General features: G+C 52.3%; 1 protein-coding gene across 9 annotated transcripts; it reads right to left on the reverse strand.

Annotated features, from left to right (window-relative positions):
* Positions 1-61: 61 nt before the first annotated feature.
* ZMYM3 (zinc finger MYM-type containing 3) lies at positions 62-15,993 on the reverse strand. Of its 9 annotated transcripts, none has more exons than XM_050776299.1 (25): positions 15,408-15,993; positions 13,340-14,025; positions 12,308-12,351; positions 11,925-11,991; positions 11,178-11,472; positions 10,774-10,951; positions 10,211-10,429; positions 9,769-9,919; positions 9,436-9,551; positions 9,188-9,274; positions 8,912-9,062; positions 8,485-8,657; positions 8,109-8,274; positions 7,365-7,462; positions 7,120-7,282; positions 6,752-6,864; positions 6,407-6,581; positions 6,078-6,224; positions 5,231-5,334; positions 4,741-4,909; positions 4,270-4,421; positions 3,411-3,525; positions 2,609-2,863; positions 1,659-1,776; positions 62-1,546 (listed from the first exon to the last, which is right to left on the reverse strand). In XM_050776299.1, exons 2-25 carry the CDS (start codon positions 14,004-14,006, stop codon positions 1,354-1,356), a joined length of 4,116 nt encoding a protein of 1,371 aa, XP_050632256.1. In that variant the 5' UTR covers positions 14,007-14,025; positions 15,408-15,993; the 3' UTR covers positions 62-1,353. The 9 variants fall into 9 exon arrangements, with proteins under 9 accessions (XP_050632256.1, XP_050632253.1, XP_050632257.1 ...); XM_050776296.1 differs by having other exon boundaries at positions 11,925-11,997; XM_050776300.1 differs by lacking the exon at positions 15,408-15,993 and adding an exon at positions 15,230-15,398.
* Positions 15,994-23,066: the final 7,073 nt, after the last annotated feature.

A 23,066-nucleotide genomic window follows, 5' to 3' on the forward strand; every position in this document is an offset into this window, starting at 1 on the left:
ATTTGATGTTATCCAGTGTTGCTCCTCTATATCCATCACCCAGAAAAGACAAAAGACCAAAGACAATTTTAACTCTTTATTTGAAACAAACAATTTCAGAGACAGAAGGTTAGTCGTGACAACAGCTTTTCACTACAACACAAGGGTGGGCATGGCTCACTGAAGGGACAGGCCAGGCGCCTCAGAACAATATATACAATTTAAACAGTGGCTAACTGGTGACAGTTATAAAAACACAAAAAGGAGCCTGGGAAACAGCAAAGTCAACAGGGAAAGAACTGGGTACCCCCTTTGCCAGAAGTTAATTGTTTTCTAGGGCCTCCAAGGCAAGATGGGGAAGAGAGAAGATGTAGGCAGTGGGGCAGGCCCTGTGCCCACAGCTCCTCGCCTGTCCTTTGACCACAGATCCCATCCTGCATGACTCAAGCCCCCACAGGCTTGGCCTGGCTCTTATGATGGGGGAATAATAGAGGGGAACCCAGCCTCAACCCAAGTCAGAAGGTAGTTTTTGCCTTGGGAGCTCTGTCCATTGAACTAAAGGGAGGCAGTTACAGAGGGGGCTAAGCATGTTGACACCATGGCTCATGGCAACCTAAGATGGCAGAGAGACAAACACAGAAACCAAGGGGACAGGAGTCTGCACAACAGGAGTCTGCTCCCCGTACTTAGTCATTCTCTGCCTCTGAGGAAAAAAAGGCATTTGGAAGATTTTAAAAACTGCAGCACCAAGGGTTGGTGCTTGCCGGGGGGGTGAGGGATACGCGGTGGTGAGAGGGTGCCAACAACCAATTATTTCATAGGAGGGGAAGAGTGTCTAAGCTCTGTGTTTTATGTAAATGGTCCCCTCCATCGCTTTCATTGTTTATTTCATACCTTTCAGATGAGACCTTTTTGCGTGGTGCTGGGGAAGAGTAGAGAAGGGAGTGGGCACAGGGCAGAGAAGGCAGCTGGGTTTTTCCCTAGGTCATGCCTGGGAACAAGAGGCTTTACCTATGCGGGATGGGTCAGGAAACCCAAAGCCAACAGGATCACCAGAGCTATTAACACTCCACCCAGAGTCTGGACCCAGAAGGAGGGGTTTACTCTGAAGCATAAAGAAAACGGGCAAGCTGGCTTTTGCCCATCACTGGGAGACCAGCCCCTGAGTACAGAAGACCGGGGCCCCATGGTTGTCAAGTGGTATGGAAGAAGATAAAAGCCAGGGTTCCTAGAGAAGGCAGGGAATGGGTGAGCGGAAAGGAGCAGTCAGGGCCCTTCAGAATGAGTAGCATTGGTTCCTGGGCCTGTCACCCTGAGGGACATGACCACAGGACAGACATTGATGTGAAAGATGGATATGGATGGCACACGAGCTCAGTCCAGGTCTTCCTCCCCAGGACGACCCAGTTCCTCATAAATCTCGCGCACAGCCAGGATGCGATTGAGCATGCTCTCCAACATGCTGCGGTCCATGGGGATCACAGAATACCAGAGAGGTGACTCGGCGATGCAGGACCTTTCCGGTTGCAGGTAGAACACATCGTTGCGAGTCCGGAGGCTTTCAGGACTGCAACATCGGGGGTGGGGGTGGGGATGGCAGGACAGAAGATCAGTACCAAGGCAAAGTAGATCCCTCGGGTCCCCATGCTAACGCTCTTTCTGCCAACCCACCAACTCACCATTTTGAGAGATAGAATTCATAGAACTTGACAGGGCAGCGGAGAGGATTCATGCGGTTCTCACGCTGCTCTAAGATAGGGGCTTCATCTTCTCTCTTCCGTTTTCCAGGACCCGTGTCTGTAGGGGAGGGAAATGACTCAGACTCATTAAGAGCACAGGCTTCACGAGCCTCATCCAAGAGCACAGTCCAGGGCACAGGGAGAAGGCATCACGACACAAATTACAGTCTCATCAAGATGGGAGAGGTGGAAGAAGAGGTCAGTCTCCCTCTCCCACGCCAACCCAACATCCTGTCGAGCTGTTGTTATGCAACCCTCCCCGGTTCCCACTGCCAAAGACTCTCTTTAAAATCTCCCCCAAGTTGCTGTCTTGAAGAGGTGATCTCAGAAGTTATTCAAAAAACCTGATAAAACAGACCCTACTGCAAGGGCGGGCTTGCCTTCTGGGATAAACAGCAATGGCCCCAACCCCTCGCGCATTAGTCCAGGTAGAAGCATGGGTCCAGAGAAGGGACCTTGGGAACTGCACTCAGACAGGACAGAAATCCAGGAACAGAAAAAATGGAAACCAAGGTGCAGTTGTTGTTAGGCCCGACAGCAAAGAATCAGAGAAAGCCTGTCATTCATTCAGTCTACCCCCCCGCCACAGTCAAACACACCCAAAGGTTTCCTACCTGTCCACCACCCAGAAAAAGCAGGCAAGCAAGTAAACTGTCTTAAATGAGGAAAGGGGGGAGAGAGGTCACAGGGTGACCTCCTATATATGCGACAGCCACTGCCCATCAAGTAGGAGGACTGGCCGTTTCTACCCTTTCTGCACACAGCAACGGAAGGAGGGAAGCTAGGGGCCAAGGAGAGGGCCGACCTGGCAGGTATGGTGGGTTATGGCAGGGCATGGAAGGGGAAGGCAGAGAAGGGGCAAAAGCACAGGGGAGGGGGCAGCCTCGTACCTCGCCCTTTCCTCTGGCGGACTGGGGCATAGTAGCGGATGCTCACCACCTTGGTGGTGCCCCGAGGGGTGGTACACTTGCGGGACTGCCGCACCACATTGGTGAAGGAGAGTTGCATGTGTTCCTCAGCTGTCTGCAGCCCAAAAAACTTAGTGTTGAAGAACATGAGGGTGTTGAGGAGGACAAAGGGCGAGTAGACCCCCAGTTGCTTACACTCCCAGAGGTGCTCCTCCTCCACTCGAGAGAACACCGTATCTACAATGGTCAAGGGGGAGAGGCCGGTCAGGAGGGAGTGGCTGCCCAAACCCAACCACTTCCCATCCCATGTGCCCTGCTCATTTCCCACACCATTCTCATTTGGTGAGTAACCTTCATATATAAAACACTGTCACTTTGCTACACTTGCTACACTACACAGTGGGACAGGGCTTTAAATAATACATACTTTCCACTCCTGCATTTGGAACGTCTCTCACCACCCTCAAGTTGTAGACAGGTAAATGTAAACCTTGAGGAGTCCCACGATTTCTTGCTCTCTTTCTTTACTTACCACCCAAACCCAGGCCATCTTTTTCTGGTCCTAGAGATAGCTCTTCAGACCTAAGTCTTGATCCCCTCCTCATGTTCAAGAACAGGCGCTCCTATGCTCCTTTAACTCTAAACCCTGAGGCATCCAGCTACACGCTCCTGCCCTCGGGCCCTTTGTGAAGAGTGGCAGACCAAATAGCACAGGAGTCTTGGGATGGTGGATTGGAAGAATGGAAAAAGGGTGTGTAGGGGTTGCTACGTCCCTGTCCCTTACTGTTGGGGAGGAGTGTGGGCTGCCAGGTACTCAGAGACTTATTGAGTTCTTGAACGAAAGTCAGGTAGTAAAGGTCCGTGAAAATGTTCACCATCCGGTTATTTTCCAGCAAGTACTGGGGAAAGAAAAACAGACACACATAAGGCTAGACTGTAGGTCCTCGAAGAAAGATAATGATGCTGAAGCCCCCAGGTATGGTGTCGTCAATCATTAGGAGACGATGGGAAACAGTTGCTTGATTAGGTGGCCTCGAGTGCTTTCCCCCAGGTATACCTACAGCTCTGCGCTACTCAGGCTTTGCTGGAAGAGGAGGAGGCTTGGAGGAGATGTTCTTTAGAAGCCCACACCTCCTTGTCAGGTAATACGCGGTTGACTTCTCCCAGGGGGAACTAAACATTACGCCAGCACTCAAGGATCCCAGCTCCACCCATCCCTCCCCTCCTAGAATGGGCTTAAATACTACAAAGGGGACTTGGATAGTAATGAAGACTGCTCCTTGGCCAACAGTCCTGGAATGCAGTTTTGATTTTAGAAAAGTATTGATATCTCATGTTCTATGTGGAATAGGAGATTAAAGGCAAGCCGCCTGCTTGAGGTAGGGGACAAGATGAGGAACAGGGAGTGCAACAGAATAATTGCTTTTTTTTTTTCATTAAATATTTTTTGGGTAGAGATGCGGTATCACTTTGTTGCCCAGGCTGGTCTCAAACTCCTGGCTTGAAGCGATCCTCCTGCCTCAGCCTCCCAAAGTGTTGGGATTACAGGCGTTAGCCACCGTGCCCAACCCAGAATCATTTCTGGTTAGACCCTGCCTGCTGTGTTAAGAGTGACAGGAAGCAAGGTGGTGCATGAGAGGTACCTGCTGGATGCCAAGACACAAATAGTAGATACTGTCAGGTTCGTATCGTTCACCATTGGGCCGAGTGATTTCTCTCACAAACTGGGCCAGACCGTAGTTGAGCTCAGCAGCTGAGCAGGCGAGAATATCCTCTTTGATACGCATGGGTTTGGCTGCAGTGATATGTTGTGCAGGGACAGGATTAAGAAAAACTCTACATGGAGAATTTCACTTAGCTCCACCACCATTAACCCCTTCATCCCTTAGTCATGCCTAGCTCCTGAACAATTACAGAAAGAGCCCCTAACCTTGAACCTAGACAGCATTTCCTTTCATCTACAACTCCTCCCCATCTTCACAGGGCATCCTTAAGTCATCACACCCTTATCACTCCTAGACATCTTCAGCTGAATCATAGGCCCAGCCCCTTCTTCCCTTTCCCCTCCTCCTCCCTGTCTTTGCCCTCCCCTACCCCCAACCGCAAGTACTTACGGCCAAAGCGCAGCTCATCACCCTTGCTGGTTTCTCCATTGGCATATTTTGACTGCACCCAGCACTTCCAAGCATTGACACCATATGAATAGTTGAGCCCGGTACAACTAGGCTGACTGCTCATGGAGTCCCGGGAGCAGCTTTCGGAAAGCACCAGCCGCTTTTGACCCTGGAGGAGAAGAGAAAGCAGGGGCATGGCAGAGGTAAGGCCAGAGGCAAGGTGAGAAAGCTAGTCAGCACCATATTTACTGCTGGCCGGGGCAGGGGCTGATGTAAGTACACAGCAAGCTTCCACAGCACAGAGCCCCAGGAATAGCTTTGATGACCTTGTGAAATGGGGGAAGAGTAAAGTTTGGCTTTATCTCAGTACTTCTAGTGTTGGAGAAAGGAGGTTAGGGAAGGTCAAACTATGGTTGCTGGCTTGGCTCTCACATCCTCTCCCCTTTGGGCCTCCATTCTTCTTTTGTATATATGGTAGCCCCAGCCCTACCTTCCTCATGGTTCGGGGAAGGTCTTGTTCAGTAGACACATCCTCAGGCCCTACTAGGCCACAATCAAAGAGGAAGTCTACACTGGGATTAATGTCCAGAGGATCTAATAAAAAGGAAAGAAAGAAGAAATCAATTTCTTAAGATCTCAACCCTGCAGCCCTCCTGCCCCACCCCTGCTACTTGCCCACTTGACACTAGATGAGCCAAAGGAACCAGTAAAGCTATACCAAAAAGCATGCTCAGAGTCACAGAAACACAAAACACAGCAATGTGAACTACTGAACTGTAAACATGTTGAACATAGTGAAAATTTTTTTTTTTTTTTTTTTTTGAGACGGAGTCTCCCTCTGTCGCCCAGGCTGGAGTGCAGTGGCGCAATCTCGGCTCACTGCAAGCTCCGCCTCCTGGGTTTCCTGCCTCAGCCTCCCGAGTAGCTGGGACTACAGGCGCCCGCCACCACGCCCAGCTAGATTTTTGTATTTTTTTAGTAGAGACGGGGTTTAACCGTGTTAGCCAGGATGGTCTCGATCTCCTGACCCCGTGATCCGCCCGTCTCGGCCTCCCAAAGTGCTGGGATTACAGGCTTGAGCCACCGCGCCCGGCCGAACATAGTGAAATTTTTATGTTTTTTTACAGTTTAAAAATAATAATAAAAAAAAGCATGACTCAGAAGTCTAAAAGAATGCACCTGTCCTGGTGTCTCTGGCACTGCTCCCTGTGAGAACCTTCTGTCTTAGAATCACAATGAACACTTTTCAGGGTCATACTCAGGGACACAAGGAACATTCCCTTCCTGATGGCACGAATGCTACCATACCCAGTGGGCACGGCTCCAATCTTACTCACTCTTAGGGAAGTCTGCCTCCAAGTCTTGCCCAGGCTCATCCAAGACATTGGCCATCTTGACTGCCATGGCCAGGACATCATCTCGAGCAGGCCCAAACAGGTCACAGTCTTCCAGGAGTCCCTCTGCACTCTGGTTGCTCACAAGATCTGGGAAGCAGAGAAGTGGGCTCAGTGGCTACAAGCTCCTGCTAGCACCCTCACAAGCTTTCAGGGGCTGATCCCAACTATCCTCCCATTCTACTAGGCACCAAGATCATCAATAGCTCCCCCTCGGGCAGAGACACGCTGGTAGCACCCTGTCTCCCTCATCGCCACCATCTATGGCATACCACAAAGGTCAGATGAGGCCTTGTCTAACTCCTCAGCCTCTGCAATCATTTCTGCCATAGCCAGGATGTCGGCCTCCAAGGGGTTGGAAGGGATCTTCACCTTCAGCTCCTCAATGGTCTCTACAATCTTGTCTGTGCTCTCCAAGGTAGTGGGCAAGAACATGGGCACAGGCACCTGGAGGCACGAATCCCAACTAAATGCCAAGAACCACACCAGCAGTTGGGGGAAGGGGGGGACAGATGATGAGAGTGAAGGGGGACAGTTGATGAGAGTAAGGGGAAAGGGTGGATCTCAAACCTGGAAGGGGAAAGGAGGACCCAGCCAGGAAGGGCAGGGAAACTTACCGGGATAGGCATCGAGAAAGGCACCGGGACTTTCTGGCAGTACAGATGCATAGGCACTGGCACGAAGATGGGCACTGGGATGGGCAGCACAATCACCTGTGGCTTCCACTCTTCTGTGGACGAGAAAAGGGATCTTCTCAGAGACCCTGCTGGACTGATCACATCGGACCCGCCAAAAGCTCTAACGTGCTCAGTGTCACAAAACTGCCCTTGAAGCAATGGCTGAAAGACACCTCTACGATTTTAGGACAACCATATGCATGAGGCTTCAGCTACCTAAGGAATCCCCTTGTCCAGTTCACGGACATAGGGCTGGCAGGCCTAGGACTCCGGAATACAGCCTGTGGCATCAAGGTACCCTGGCTCACCTGTCTGACTCCCTTTGGACTTCATCTCCACCTTGCAGGAGACGCCCCGATTCTGCATCAGCGGCTTACACATGGCAGCCTTGTTTTTGCGGGGTGTTGCTGGGGGCGGTGGGGGTGGAGGAGGGGTGGGAGCCGTGGGAGCTGATCGGGTCTTCACAGGGATCTGCAAAGAAAAAGGAACATTTGTGCCGCCAACTGCCGTACCCTCCTCTGAGATTATCCTCCCCCTTGGCTTTTGCCCCGACCTTGCCCAAATTCCCATTTTCCTCTGGGGTCCTCACTGTGTTGCTGTTCTCCACTTTGGTTTGAGAGGGTGTCTGGGGTTTTGACTCAGGAGACTGACCTGTAGATCAAAACAAATGAATGCTCTCATCCAAGGGACTAGCTCTCCATTTTCCTTACCCCTGTTCCAGGAGAGCTTCATTAACAGGTACACCAAATACCGATGGGAAGTTCTAGGATTTGCCCCCCTTGCCATCCCCGATCTAGTCTCCTCTGTGCCCCAGCAATAGTAGCCTAAAAGACTCTTTGCTCCTTGAGAATGAAACATTACATTTTCCCCAAAAACCCACAATTGAGACCTTCCATTTAGATAGCCTGGGTATGCCTGGAGTTGTGGAGGGGCAGGGGCAACATTCTAGAAATGACAGTCTTCAGTCTCACTAAAGGTAGAGTTTATGCTGAGATTTCCTTATCTCAGAAAAGTAACCGTAACCCCTATATGCCCCATCCTATCAGGATAGGCACCCACTCCCTAATAATATACATTTCATAGACAATCAGTAGACGCTAACTCCAAGAAGTTTTAAATAAGACTTCCCCTTCTGAACCGCAGGGTTCGGAAGCTAAAAGAGAATACAGTTCACAGTACTAGCACCCTATCTGGCCAGGGATGAGGTGAATGCAAGAGGAAGGAGAAAGGGGCTAGGCTTAGGATTAGGAGAGTCCAGGCCCCCTCTAACAGAGCGTACCCCCTGCCCGGGACTCACTGTTCAGGAGGCTCTCGGGCCCACTCTGGGTATCCAGGTTGGGTTGGTTCTGCTGGCTATAGAAGCGCAGAAGACACTGCTGGTTGCAGAAATGACGGATCTGCCCACGCCAGTGGATGGTCTCCAGCAGCTTCCCCTGGCGCTTACAGGCATGGCACCGGGCAGCCTGAGGATGTCAAAAGGATGGTCAGACCTGCCTCCCTAAAATGCGTTGGGCCCTTTCTTTCCCCTGGGATAAGCCATGCTCCTCCGCTTGGAGATCGGGCCGGCTTAGAGATGGAAGGCTGGCTGCCCTGCCTGGAGATCTGTCCACACCCCGAGCCTGTGCTCCCCGCCGCCCTCTTTCCCGCCTCGCTCGCGTGCTGACCCTCCTTACCTTGCAGTACCACAGCAGGTACTTGCTTTTACAGTCCTCACTGCAGAAGTCCCAGGTGCTGCCATCCAGTTGCTCAGTGACTCCGCGCTGGCAAGTCTGGGAGCAGTAAGTACAAGTGATACAGCACAAGCCCAGCTTCTTAGTGAAGTCCTGTTTGTACAGCAGCACACAGCCTGGAAAGAGGGGAAGAGGAAAGAGAGTCCAGAGACACAGATACCCAAGGGCAAGAGACCCAACCTTTTCAAGGTGCTACACCTGAAACCTCTCTCTAAGCAGCCCCTTGTGCCCAAAGCTTTAGGGGAGGTGGGAGTAGAGCATCCCGGGCGGAAGGCTCTGCCTCACGGACCACTTTCCCAGCCTCCCTCCCTTCTCCTCCATTCTCCCTGGTTGGGAGCTACGTGTCTCCTGCCCTTCCCCATCTCCTTACCTTCGCTGCAGAAGCTCTTCTCCACTCCGCTGAATCGGAGTTTCTCATGCAAGAGTTTCTCCTGCCGACAGTGCTCACACTGGGACACCACACCCCGAAGCCGCTTGAAGTCCTCACAGCAATCACGGCAGCAGAACTGGAACACTTGGTCCTGAGGTGGGGGTACAGGGCAGGGAGGATAAGCTGTAACATCTGGCCTCAGCAGGGGCCAAGTGGAAGGACCCCTTCAGACAGTCTGGTCATGTGGCAAGATGTGGGTGGGGCTGGGGCTCTTACCTGCCAGTCCAAGACCTCAGGCTTGCCACTGAAGAGGCTGTGGCAGTAGTGACAGCTCAGGTGAATGCCCCCTTCGGGGCTTGTGCGCTGGAGGGAAGGAAGACAAGTAAGGGAGGGGCAAGATGTGTGCAGCGGTGGGGAAGGGGAGTCAGGCTTGTTCTTTGCTCTGCCCAGGCCTGCCTACCCCAATTCTCCGACCCTCTTTATGTTACCACACCCTTCTATCCCTGGTCCAGGGCCTGGAGTACCTGGAACTTGGTCCAGCAGCTGGGGCTGCAGAACTGGTAGACTGTGCGGTCAACCTTGTTGTAGTAACAGGGGTCAGAGAGGCTGCGGCGGCAGAAGCTGCAGGGTCGGGGAGGGCCTGGGGCATAGACAGAAAGAGAGAGAGGAAAAGAAAAAGAGAGAGGGAGAGAGAGAGCACACAGAAGGTGTAAGGCAGTGCAAGAGACGAACAGAAATTCCACGGGGAGATGTGGTTGGGGCTAAGGTCGGGCAGCAGGGATTACTCTGGAAGAGGGGAGTATGGGAGGTAGAGAGAAGGCCAGCAGGGGACTCAGAGAAGAGGGCTTTGCACCTACCAGTGAGCCCTGCCTGCTTCACTTTGTAAGAAGTGGTACAGCACAGGGAACAGAACAAGCTGGTCTTGCCATTACGATCCACATGTGATAGCATCTCAAAGTTCTTACACAGGGTCTTGCACCAGACACATGGGTACACACGTGTGTTTTTCTGTGAGGATGGGGAAGGAGAGGCTGAGGCTGGATTTGTCCCTTCACTTTTATTTTTTAAATGTTTTAAACATGAAATATTTCAGGCATACAAAAAAAGTATAGATGATGATGTAACAAAGACCTGTGTATCCACCAGCCAGCTTCAAAAATAAAACATAACAGATACAATTGAAACCCCCTTTATTTGTTTTATTTCTCCCAGTCCTTGACCTGTCAGCCACCTTTATTTATCACCCAAGAACCACACCCCCTTCCACAGCCCTCTAATGCACTACTCCCTCGGCCCCACCTTCTTATACGCCCCCAAGCAGGTTGTGTTGCAGAACCGCTTTTGTTGGCCCTCGTGGAAGAGGAGCTCAGGGCCAGGGCTCCCGGTCTTGGTGTAGATGTAAGCCCCACACTGGTCACAACAGTTGGTTTTCAGTCCCTTGTTGGCCCGGAATTTGGAGAAGCAAGAATCGCTGCAGAGCCGGTGCACCACGCTGCCATTGCTGACCTCATGCAGGACCTGCCACACACACACGCACCCTGAGCTAGGGCCTGGCCACCACCGCCCACCCCAATGCAAGGTCAGCCCCCCACCTCACCCTAGACCTTCACAGCAGACAGTGGGCCCAGGGACCCCCCAACCTGCGCCGCAGGCTGCCGACTTGATGGTGAGGTCCTGGGAGGTAAAGAAGGCCAGCTGTGCGCATCCTGGAGAAGCTCTGTCCTTGAATACGCTCCCTCATGATGGCCGCCTTTCCTCCCCACTCCCCTTTCCACAGGGCCTGGCCCCTGCAGCCCCAGGATGGGAGGGGCAGGTCAGGGCTGTCCAGGCTCTGTAAATCAGCCCCCACCGAGTGTCCTCACCTCTCCAGTCTTCTGGCATATGCTGCAGCGAGTGGCATCGGCGGGATCCCCAGACTGGGGGATCGGGCGCTGCTGCTGGGCCTCATACAGGGAGAGACAGACGGACGTGCAGAACTCATGGAAGGAGCCTCCGGAACCAGTCTGCGCCACAACTGAGTCCTTGGTGTTCCAGATCTCCCTGGAGGTGGGAACAGGTTTGAATATTCACTCAAGACCACCCTCTCATTTCCTCAGCTTCCGCCCCTCGTCCAGGATCAATGACCACAGAGCCAAATACTCTGACTCCCTCCCTACATCGCTCTCTCGCCCAGCTCCATCCTGCTAGGTTCTTACCAACAGTCTGTCTTACTCATACTCCTGCCCAGATCCCTGCCCTCTGCACAGCCCCCAAGACCCTCACGCACTTCTTGCAGAAGGTACAGGTCTTTTTGCCCGAGGGCTTCTTGGAGAAAGTGGTGAGGCAGGATGATGAGCAGAAGAGCTGAGGCAGCCCCTTGCGCTGATAGGCAGTCTGCCCCTTCTGCAGTGGTGTCCGGCAATGTGCACAAGTCATCTTGGTGCCCACTGCAGAGCGCCCGGCCCTTTGTGACACACTTGAGCGTAGGGACATGCGAGGAGAGCGCCGGGGCCGGAATGGCACGAAGTCCTCATCATTAGGGTCATCTACCATGGCATCAGAATCCTCATCTGACACTGGAACTGCGAAAGTAGGGGGATGGACATGAGAAAGGCCACCAAACCAGGTCTCCAACCATCCCCTGACCAACAGTTCGGTCCCTCTCCTGGGATCTCTGTTGTTCTGGCCTTTACACCCTGGCCCTCGTTACATTCGTTATTTTAAGACCTCGGTGTCTCTCTCCCTTGGTTACTCTGTAACCTCCCAGGGAGGGAAAGGGAGAGGCTCTAAATGAGAAGATTCGGAGACAGAGATGGCATAGCTGAAACAGGAAACTCGCCATTCTCACTGCTCTTGTTTTCAATTTCCCCCACTGCCCCTGGTTCCCATGCCAACCCATAGCGGAGACAGGCGCTTCACGAGCTGCATGGAGCAGGACTACAGGAGCTAGAAGATCCATGCCCTGCCGCGTGCCACTTTCGGATCTTTTCCACACCCAGAACTCCCAGGTCACACTTCCTCAAATCCTACTTACTGCTCTCAGTGGAATCTACAACCTCAGGTTTTGGAGGTTCTGCTCTCCTAACGCGTTCGCTTCTCTTCTGTACCTTGGAAAGACGGGAGGGGAGGAAAACTGACACCCTGGCCAGGCTAACACTAGTACAGGGTTTGGGGGGGGATAGAAGATGGGAGGGGGAAGGGAGAGTGGGGACCCTTGGCCCAGCCCTTAGGAGGAGGGAAGAAAAGGAGGCTGGACTTTCTCCCCAACAAGCAGTAGACACTAGTGCTCCCTCCCTCCTCCTCCTAACTCTCCTTATACACACTCTCTACAGAACAACATCTGGGAGGGAAAATGAAGGGTCTGTCCTTCCCAGAGCTAAGGGGGAACCAGACTCCTTCCAATCCCCTCCCCCTCACCCGTTCAGGCGGCTTCTCACTCGCCTTCGCAGTCAGGCCATCTCCTGCAAAGGAAGCAGAAGGCAGCCTAAATGTTGAGCCTGCCCTCACCACCCCCTCCCCGGCCCAACCCCCGCCTCCATTCCTGGGGAAGAACTTACTCAAAACTGAAAGGGAAAACTCGAGTGCCTGTGGCTTCTTGGGGCCCCTCTCAGGGTTACCTCAGGCTCTGTACTAAGGTCGGGGGGGGGGTGCACGTGCAGCTATTCCATGAAAAAAAAATCTATCCTTCCCACCAGCTTTCTGTCCCAATCTTTGGGGGTTAAGGAAACACAGGTAATATACCTTTCATTAAGAATTTATATTTTACCAATGAAACACACACACAACCCACCCAAAGGTAGCAAAAGGAAAAGGAAGCATCAACGTATGGGTAGCTTCCCCTGGATTCAGGTGGTTATATAAGCCCTAAGACCCTCGTCACAGCCTGATAGAGGCACACCACTAGGCAGAAGAGGGGAGAAACTAGAGCCTCTCAAGTCAAGGTTGTCCCTCCCCTATCACAGACTCAATCCTAGACCCTGCATTTCTACTGCTCTGCTGAAATCCTTATGCTGTTAGGGGCTCCAGAACCTAGTTACCATTCGTCAAACCCAGAAATCCCACTCCCATCTGGAACCAAAAAGCTGTAAAGGTCTTAGAACCAAGAACCCTGGTGTACTCCTCCAAATCCTGAAGGACGGACTCTGGCACCAAAAGCCCATGGGGGCAGGAAAAAGGGAACCCTTCCCACCAAATCCACTCCTCCCAACCTACGCTCCCTGAAACCTTACCTCATTCCTCCCCCACAGCCTGTGCCCACTCCTACTTTCCTTAATCTTCCTCTACACACTACCCCACTCCTCCCTCCTAAACCCCAAGTCCTTCCCCACACACATCCCTACACTTATCTCCCCACCCTCCTCCTCCCCACTACTTCCCAAAGCACATAGCCACCCCTCCTTACCACCACCCTCTCCCAGCCCTGATTCTCCAGATAATTAGGCAACCTACCTGGCAAGGAAGGATGTGCAGGGGGGCTAGAGCCCCCAGGTTTGGTCTGAGAACTGTTGATTCCATCCCCCAGAGTCTCTCCCACTGAAGGGCTAGGGGGGGCATTTGGGCTCTGTGGCTGCCCTTGGGGAAGCTCCTCCTCCTGCCCAGGGGAGCCCCTTCTCGCAGTAGCTATGGAGGTGGTCTCCTCCTCTTCAATATGTGGGGACTGCAGGGTTATTGGAGAATCTGGAGCCAAAGGCTCTAGTAGCCCCTCGGGTGAACAGGAATTTGCCCCAGCCCCCGGATCAGGTGGTACCACCTCAGGGGTCTGGCCCCCTGGTCCAGGCTCTAGGGTCTGATCCCCCGCATCCCATGCCAGGGTTCCCTCAGGACCGTGGTCCACCTCCGGGGGAGAGGGGGCTTTATAGAGCAGCCCCCCCAGCCCCAGCAACTCAGTGGCTCCATCCAGGACTCCAGGGTCTTTTTCCAGGCCAGCAGGGGTATCAAGCAGGTCCAGGGCTCCCGAGGATGGAGAAGGGCCAGGGGGGGCCCATCCTCGAGTTGGGGCAGTCTGGGATTCCAGCAGATCCTCTCCAAATTCCATGTCTACTGGTAGGTCTCCAGCCAGGGGCTTCTCTGGCAGGGTCAATGGGTCAAATGGACTGGGGAAATCACTGGGGTCCATGAGTATGGCTGGATATGTACTGCAGATTAGGAGGAGAAGAGGAGGCAGTAGAGGTGGTCTTAGCCAGAATTCCTTCTTACATGGGCTCTGAGACACACCCCATCATCCACTTGGATTTCTCATGAACAGCCCCCACCACCACAATCTACAAGCATTTCCGAAGGCTTTAGTCCTAATGACCACTCCCCCCAATACAGCGCCCCCAGTGGGGAGAGGCGTTCCCCGCCCTGGCCCCGTGCCCACACTGGCCAGGCAGTCGGTCGTTCCACCCGCCCACCCCCCTACTCGACTGCAACTCCCATTCCCTTCCCCCTTACCTTTCACCCCCCGCAACTCAGGCTGAACGCCCCCTTAGAGTCTCCTAAGGCCGTCGCCACCAGGAGCCTTTCCCGCCCCCGCGATCTCAGTTTCTATTCCCTCCCCACTCTGCTGGAGCCCCCCAGCTCCCCAGTCTTTACCCACCCAGTCTGGCCCCACCCCCCCTCCCCGCGTTGCTAGGTCCTCCCTCGGCCCTTCCCCCGCCCCCACAAACTGCCCTTCGCAACCCCTTCCCCCAGTTACCTTTCAGGTCGCCCACTTCCTCAGCCCCGTCCCCCCTTCCCATTGCTCCTCCAGTCCTCCCTTCTCCTGTTGCCCACCCCCAACCTCAGGCATTTACAGGAAGACATTTTGGAGCTACGATCTCTCCTTAGACCCCCCCCCACCGCCTCCCGGCTACTGCAAGATCCCGCTTGCAGGTTCGGTTCGGCTTGAGCAGGCCCGACCCCTACCTGCGGCAGGGTTAGTGCAAAGGCTACAAGCCTAGAACTGCAGACAGCGACGGCCCCGCGCTCCTTCTCCACCTCCCTCCCTAGCAGCCGGGACAGGGGGTCGCGGCCCCTTTAAATGGCAGCGCCGCTCGCAGCGCCCAGCGCTCTGCACCAGGCGGGCGGGCGGTGCCACCAACCAACCCCATTGGCTGGCTCCAGGAGGGGGCTCGCGAGACAGCGCCGGCCCCCGGCGCGAGACTCCCAGTCCAGTGGCCGCCTGGAAATTGCGGAGTGGAGTACAGCCACTGGAGACGGCGCCTGAGCCCCCGCCCGGGGCCCCGTTAGTTGAGAAGGAAAAGATAGCCTCTGGAGCTTTGAAGCCGGCCCCCCGGGAAAGGCGGCGTCCCCTTTCCATCCAAGGGCCGAGTGCGCTCACCCACCAAAAACACAGATCTACGCACCTGCTCCCCTTACCTGGCTCAAGAGTCTGGCCCCCGTCACACCCTGCCCGCCCTGCCTCCTGGAGCCCACTCTACCCGTGATCCCCTCCTCTCATTCAAATGGTTCCCGGTCCCCTCCCCCTCCCCGTGTCTCTCTTCGCTTCCCACTCGTGTTCACCCCCCCGGCGTCCGCCCCCCTCAATAGTCCCTACCTACGCCATGCAGCAGGCGCCTGCCAAGATTACCCTCCCCCATCCCCACCTCTCCGGGGCCCGCCCCCTGGGCGACTGTTGGGGTAGTGAGTGACAGCGGAGGATGGGGGGAGGCAGGGACCCAGCCCTCACGTGCCCCTCCTCCCCTTGTCTGCAGCCCCGGGGCCCCCAAAACAGTCTGAGAGTCAGAGTTATGGGGTATCTGAAGCTTGATCCCCAGCCACACAGGTCGGGTTAAATGGCTCTGGCTCAGTGGCAACGCCTGTGCAGTAACCGTTACTGCTTGATGACCCCCAAGCCAGGTCCTGCAAAGCCACCCCCTACTCTCTCAACAGTCTTAGGGTAAGTTCTGGGATCTTCTCCCTGAGTCTTCCTGCAGGAGCTCCCTGCATTATCTCTGGAGTTTTCCTCCCTCACCAGGGCTGATCTCTCTGTCTCTGTCTCTGTCTCTCTCTCCCTCCTCCCGCCCCCTTTCTGTCCTTGTCTGTCTCTCTCTTCTCGCTCTCTCTTTCTCTCTCTCCCCCTATCTCTTTTTGTCTCCGTCTCTGTCTCTCTGCTTCTCGTGCGCACGAGCACGCAGGCGCGCTACACGCTCCCCCCTCCTGGATGGTCCTTAGCATGTGGGTGTGGCTGAGGTTAGGCTAGAGAAGTGGAGTAGGGGTAGGTGGCACTAGCGTTAAGCCTACTGCCTTTAAAAAATGTGTGCCAGCATCCATTCTCAGTCCGCATTATATTAATAGTTAGAGCACTTTACAATCCCCGCTCCCCACTTCCCACCCCAGCCCCTAAGGGCTGAGAGCATTTAGTAGCTGAACTACCAGAGGAGGCTCAGGCTGGAAGGAAGTCTCCTTAGGAACAGGAAGGTTTGGTATCCAGTGCCTATTCTAGCCTGCCTCGTTGACTTCTGGCCTCTCCTCTTGGCCACACAAAGCCTCTCCTGGCCTTGTAGTCCTCGGGAGTTTACCCTCCCTTTTCTCATTCCTTTTCTCAGAAACCTTATCCTTCCTAGCTCCCCACATGGCCTTGAGGTTATCTTTGCTCCCTCCTACATACAGAGATAAAAGCCAGAGTTTCTTACTTTTAGGTTTCCCAAATCCAGCTTTCTCTTTATCTTAACCAGCATTCTATGTACCCATCTCCTACCTCCTGTTTATTTCTATTCCTGGACCTCCCCTTTGCGTTTTCTGCTTGTTCCATCTCAGTTGAGCCACCTAGTTTTTTCTATATTGCCTGCCTTCCTCGATATATACTTGAATCCTTGGCTGCTCTGCTTGTGGAGGTGCCTGGTCACTATCTTTCAAGTTGAGGGGAGCTGATCTAATGGAGTTAAGTGGTGTATTATTAATTCTAGGCGCAGTGTGGTGGCCTAAGAATGGGTTCTGGAGTCAGACCAGATTTCTAATCTCAGTTCTGCCTACTTTTTAGCCAGGTGACTTTGGACAAGTGACTTGTCAAGTGAAGGGCCTTAGTTTTCTCCTCTTTAAAACAGATAAGGAAACAATCTAAATGTCCAATAATAGGGGATTTTGGTTATACAACGGACGTAGTCATTAACAACCACATTTTAGGTAGGGCGCAGTGACTCATGCCTGTAATCCCGGCACTTTGGGATGCGGAGGCACATGGATCCTTTGAGCCCAGGAGTTCCAAAGCAGCCTGGGCAACATGGTGAAACCCCTTCTCTACAAAAAAATACAAAAAATTAGCAAGGTGTGGTGGTGCGCACCTGTAGTCCCAGCTACTCAGGAGGCAGAGGTGTGAGGATCACTTGAGTTGGGAGGCAGAAATTGCAGTGAGCTCAGATGGTGCCACCGCACTCCAGCCCGGGGCAACAGAGGAGGACTCTGTCTCTAACCAAACAAAACAAAACCTCACATTAAAAAAAAAAAAAGAAACTAATGGCAGACAGCACAGAGAATTTTTACAGTAGCGAAAATACCCTCATGATACTGTAATAGTGGATACATGTAAATATACATTTGTTCAAAGATACACAATGTAAACAACAAGAGTGAACTAACTCTAATGTAAACCGCAGGCTTTGGTTAGTAATGATGTGTCAATGTAGGTTCATCGACTGTAACAAATTTACCACTCTGACCCGGATGTTGGTAGTCAGGGAAGTCATGACTGCGTAGGGGAAGGAGGTATATGGGACTCTCCGGACCTACCTGTCAGTTTTGCTGTGAAACTAAAATTGCTCTTGCGCGGTGGCTCAAGCCTGTAATCCCAGCACTTTGGGAGGCCGAGGCGGGCGGATCACGAGGTCAGGAGATCGAGACCATCCTGGCTAACACAATGAAACCCCGTCTCCACTAAAAATACAAAAAAATTAGCCGGGCGTGGTGGCGGCGCCTGTAGTCCCAGCTACTCGGGAGGCTGAGGCAGGAGAATGGCGGGAACCCGGGAGGCGGAGCTTGCAGTGAGCCGAGATCGCGCCACTGCACTCCAGCCTGGGCGACAGAGCGAGACTCCGCCTCAAAAAAAAAAAAAAAAAAAAAAAAAATCTTCATTAAAAAAAATTAAAACCCATAGAATGTACAACACCAAAAGGAAGCCCTTATGTAAACTATGGGCTTTGGTTGATAATGTGTCACTGTACATTCATCACTGCAACAAATTTACCACTCTGGACAGGATGTTGATAGGGAGGCTGTGTCTGTGTGGGGAGGGGTACAAAGGACTCTTGATACTTTCAGCTCAATTTTGCAGTGATGCCAAAACTGCTCTAAAAAATAAACTGGGCCAGGTGCAGTAACTCCTGTAATCCCAGCACTTTGGGAGGCCGAGGCAGGTGGATTACTTGAGCCCAGGAGTTCAAAACCAGCCTGGGCAACCCTGTCTCTACAAAAAATACAAAAAAAAAACTATCCTGGTGTGGTGTCGTGGGCCTGTATTCCCAGCTACTCCAGAGGCTGCGGGGAGGGTCGCTTGAGCCAGGATTGCAGTGAGCCACAATTACTTCACTGCACCACTGCAGCCTGGGCGACAGAGCAGGACACTATCTGAAAAACAAAAACAAAAAACAAGGCTTGGCGAGGTGGCTCACGCCTGTAATCCCAACACTTTGGGAAGCCGAGGCGGGCAGATCACCTGAGGCCAGGAGTTCGATACCAGCCTAGGCATCATGGTAAAACCCCATCTCTACTAAAAATACAAAAATTACCCAGGCATGGTGGTGCACGCCTGTAATCCCAGCTACTCAGGAGGTTGAGGTAGGAGACTCGCTTGAACTTGGGAGGCAGAGGTTGCAGTGAGACGAGATCGCGCCACTGCACTCCAGCCTGGGCAAAGAGCAAGACTCTGTCTCAAAAAAACAAAAACAAACAAACGACAACAACAAAAACACACACACACACAAAAACGCCACTTAAAAAAAAAAAACAACAGCTGGGCGCAGTGGCTCAGGCCTGTGATCCCAGCACTTTGGGAGGCCGAGGTGGGCGGATCACCTGAGGTCAGGAGTTCAAGACCAGCCTGCCCAACATGGTGAAACCCTGTCTCTACTAAAAATACAAAAAAAAAAAAAAAAAATTAGTCAGGTGTAGTGGTGGGAGCCTGTAATCCAGGCTACTCGGGAGGCTGAGGCAGAATTGCTTGAACCCAGGATACAGAGGTTGCAGTGAACCAAGATCAGGCCACTGCACTCCAGCCTGGGCGACAGAGACAGACTACCTCTCCAAAGAAAACAGAAACTAGCCGGGCGCGGTGGCTCAAGCCTGTAATCCCAGCACTTTGGGAGGCCGAGACGGGCGGATCACGAGGTCAGGAGATCGAGACCATCCTGGCTAACACGGTGAAACCCCGTCTCTACTAAAAAATACAAAAAACTAGCCGGGCGAGGTGGCGGGCGCCTGTAGTCCCAGCTGCTCGGGAGGCTGAGGCAGGAGAATGGCATAAACCTGGGAGGCGGAGTTTGCAGTGAGCTGAGATCCGGCCACTGCACTCCAGCCTGGGCGACAGAGCGAGACTCCGTCTCAAAAAAAAAGAAAAAAAAGAAAACAAAAACCAATGGCAGGAGGCACAGAGGATTTTTAGGATAGCAAAAATACTTTTCATGATATTTTAATAGTGGATACATGTAGGTATACATTTGTAAACCGCAGGCTTTTGTTAGTAATGAAGTGTCTTTTTTTTTGAATCTGATGTGTCAATGTAGACTGATCCATTGTAACAAATTTTTCACTCTGGTCAGGATATTGGTAGTCAAGGAAGCTGTGCCTGCATGGGTGAAGGAAGTATATGGGGATCTGTACCTACCTGTCAGTTTTGCTGTAACGTTAAAATGCTTTTTTTTTTTTTTTTTTTGTGAGAGGAAGTCTCACTCTGTCGCCCAGGCTGCAGTGTTGCGGCGGGATCTCAGCTCGATGCAACCTCTGCCCCCCAGATTCAAGCGATTCTCAAACCTCAGCCTTCCCAGTAGCTGGGATTACAGGCATGCGCCACCATGCCCAGCTAATTTTTGTATTTCTAGTAGAGACTGGATTTCACCATGTTGGCCAGACTGGTCTCAAACTCCTGGCCTCAAGCTATCCACCCACCTCGGCCTCCCAAAGTGCCAGGATTACAGGCATAAATCACTGTGCCTGGCCTAAAACTGCTATTAAAAATGGCTGGGTGTGGTGGCTCACCTGTAATTCCAGCACTTTGGGAGGCCGAGATGGGTGGATCACGAGATCAGGAGATTGAGACCATCCTGGCTAACACGGTGAAACCCCGTCTCTACTAAAAAATACAAAAAACTAGCCGGGTGAGGTGGCGGGCGCCTGTAGTCCCAGCTACTCAGGAGGCTGAGGCAGGAGAATGGCATAAACCTGGGAGGCGGAGTTTGCAGTGAGCTGAGATCCGGCCACTGCACTCCAGCCTGGGCGACAGAGTGAGACTCCGTCTCAAAAAAAAAAAAAAAAGAAAAAAAAGAAAACAAAAACCAATGGCAGGAGGCACAGAGGATTTTTAGGATAGCAAAAATACTTTTCATGATATTTTAATAGTGGATACATGTAGGTTATACATTTGTAAACCGCAGGCTTTCGTTAGTAATGAAGTGTCTTGTGTCAATGTAGGCTGATCCATTGTAACAAATTTACCACTCTGGTCAGGATATTGGTAGTCACGGAAGCTGTGCCTGCATGGGTGAAGGAAGTATATGGGAATCTGTACCTACCTGTCAGTTTTGCTGTGAAGCTAAAATGCTTTTTTTTTTTTTTTTTTTTTTGAGAGGGAGTCTCACTCTGTCACCCAGGCTGCAGTGTTGAGGCGGGATCTCAGCTCGATGCAACCTCTGCCCCCCAGGTTCAAGTGATTCTCAAACCTCAGCCTTCCCAGTAGCTGGGATTACAGGCATGCGCCACCATGCCCAGCTAATTTTTGTATTTCTAGTAGAGACTGGATTTCACCATGTTGGCCAGACTGGTCTCAAACTCCTGGCCTCAAGCTATCCACCCACTTCGGCCTCCCAAAGTGCCAGGATTACAGGCATAAATCACTGTGCCTGGCCTAAAACTGCTATTAAAAATGGCTGGGTGCGGTGTCTCACCTGTAATCCCAGCACTTTGGGAGGCCAAGGCGGGCAGATCACAAGGTCAGGAGTTCTATACCAGCCTGGCCAACATATAGTGAAACCCCATCTGTAATAAAAATACAAAAATTAGCCGGGCATGGTGGTGGGTGCCTGTAATCCTAGCTACTCAGGAGGCTGAGGCAGGAGAATCACTTGAACCTGGGAGACGGAGGTTGCAGTGAGCTGAGATCATACCACCGCACTCTAGTCTGGGGGACAGAGCGAGACTGCATCTCAGGAAAAAAAAACAAAAAACAAAAAAAAACTGCTATTTAAAAAAAAAAAAAAAAAATGGCGAGGCATGGTGGCTCACTCCTGTAATCCCAGCACTTTGGGAGGCCGAGGCGGGCAGATCACCTGAGGTCAGGAGTTCTATACCGGCCTGGCCAACATATAGTGAAACCCCATCTCTACTAAAACAATGCAAAATGAGCTGGGTGTGGGGGCACAAGCCTGTAGTCCCAGCTACTTGGGAAGCTGAGACAGGAGAATCGCTTGAACCTGGGAGGCAGAAGTTGTGGTGAGCTGAGACGGGGGTTTCACCGTGCTAGCTAGGATGATCTCAATCTCCTGACCCCATGATCCACCCGCCTCGGCCTCCCAAAGTGTTGGGATTACAGGCGAGAGCCACTGCTCCTGGCCATAAATAAAATTTTTATTTAAAAAAATTTAGGCCGAGCGCAGAGGCTCATGCCTGTGATCCCAGCACTTTGGGAGGCCAAGGTGGGTGGATTGTTTGAGCTCAGGAGTTCGAGACCAGACTGGGCAACATGGCAAAACGCCGTCTCTACCAAAAATACAAAAAATTATCCTGGCATAGTGGCGCACGCCTGTGGTCCCAGCTATGCAGGAGGGTAAGGCTGGAGGTTGCAGTGAGCTGAGATTGTGCCACTGCCCTCCAGCCTGGGTGATAGAGCAAGACCCTATCTCAAAAAAATATATAAATATATAAATAAAAATAATTTTCTGCATTTTGTATTTCCTAAACTTTTTTTTTCTTAGACAGTCTCACTCTCTCTCCCAGGCTGGAGTGCTGTGGCACGGTCTCGGCTCACTGCAACCTCTGCTTCTCAGGTTCAAGCGATCCTCGTGCCTCAGCCTCTTGAGTAGCTGGGACTACAGGTGTGTGCCACCACACCTGGCTAATTTTTGTATTTTTTTTAGTACAGATGGGTTCCACCATGTTGGCTATGGCTGGTCTCGAACTCCTGACCTCAAGTGATCCTCCCACCTCGGCCTCCCAAAGTGCTGGGATTGCTAAAGGCATGAGCCACCACTCCCAGCCTTGTATTTTCTAAACTATTCTACTGAGCACATATTGTTTTTATAATCATGAAAAAATATTAGCACCTAAAAATAAGGGCTGGCCAGGCACGGTGGCTCACGCCTGAAATCCCAGCACTTTGGGAGGCCGAGGGGGATGGATCATTTGAGGTCAGGAGTTCAAGACCAGCTTGACCAACGTGGTGAAACCTGTCTCCACTAAAAAATACAAAAATTAGCCAGTGTGGTGGCAGCTCAGGAGTTTGAGACAAGCCTGGGCAACATGGTGACACCCTGTCTCTACCAAAAATACAAAAAATTATCCAGGTGCAGTGGTGCACACCTGTGGTCCCAGCTACTCGGGAGGGTAAGGCTGGAGGTTGCAGTGAGCCAAGATTGTGCCACTGCCCTCCAGCCTGGGCAACAGAGCAAGACCCTGTCTCGAAATATATATATATATATATATATATATATATAAAATTTTCTGCATTTCGTATTTCCTGTTTTATTTTATTTTTGAGATGGAGTCTCGCTCTTGTTGCCCAGGCTGGAGTGCAGTGGCGTGATCTTGGCTCACTGCAACCTCCACCTCCCGGGTTCAAGTGATTCTCCTGACAGGCTTAAATTTTTTTTTTTTTTTTTTTTTGAGACGGAGTCTTGCTCTGTTCACGCCATTCTCCTGCCTCAGCCTCCCAAGTAGCTGGGACTACAGGCACCCGCCACCACGCCCAGCTAATTTTTTGTATTTTTAGTAGAGACGGGGTTTCACTGTGTTAGCCAGGATGGTCTTGATCTCCTGACCTCATGATCCGCCCGCCTTGGCCTCCCAAAGTGCT

Source organism: Macaca thibetana, chromosome X (assembly GCF_024542745.1).
Source record: "Macaca thibetana thibetana isolate TM-01 chromosome X, ASM2454274v1, whole genome shotgun sequence".
NCBI lineage: Eukaryota > Metazoa > Chordata > Mammalia > Primates > Cercopithecidae > Macaca > Macaca thibetana.

Bases quoted from the DNA above. Each gene is read 5' to 3' on its own strand.
- ZMYM3 (XM_050776296.1), bottom strand. From the start codon at position 14,006: ATGGACCCCAGTGATTTCCCCAGTCCATTTGACCCATTGACCCTGCCA. The intron at 10,952-11,177 runs GTGCGTGAGGGT...TCCCACCTCCAG, and splicing joins ACCTGTACCTTCTGCAAGAA to GGAGATCTGGAACACCAAGG. The intron at 2,864-3,410 runs GTAAGGGACAGG...TGACCATTGTAG, and splicing joins GCCCACACTCCTCCCCAACA to ATACGGTGTTCTCTCGAGTG.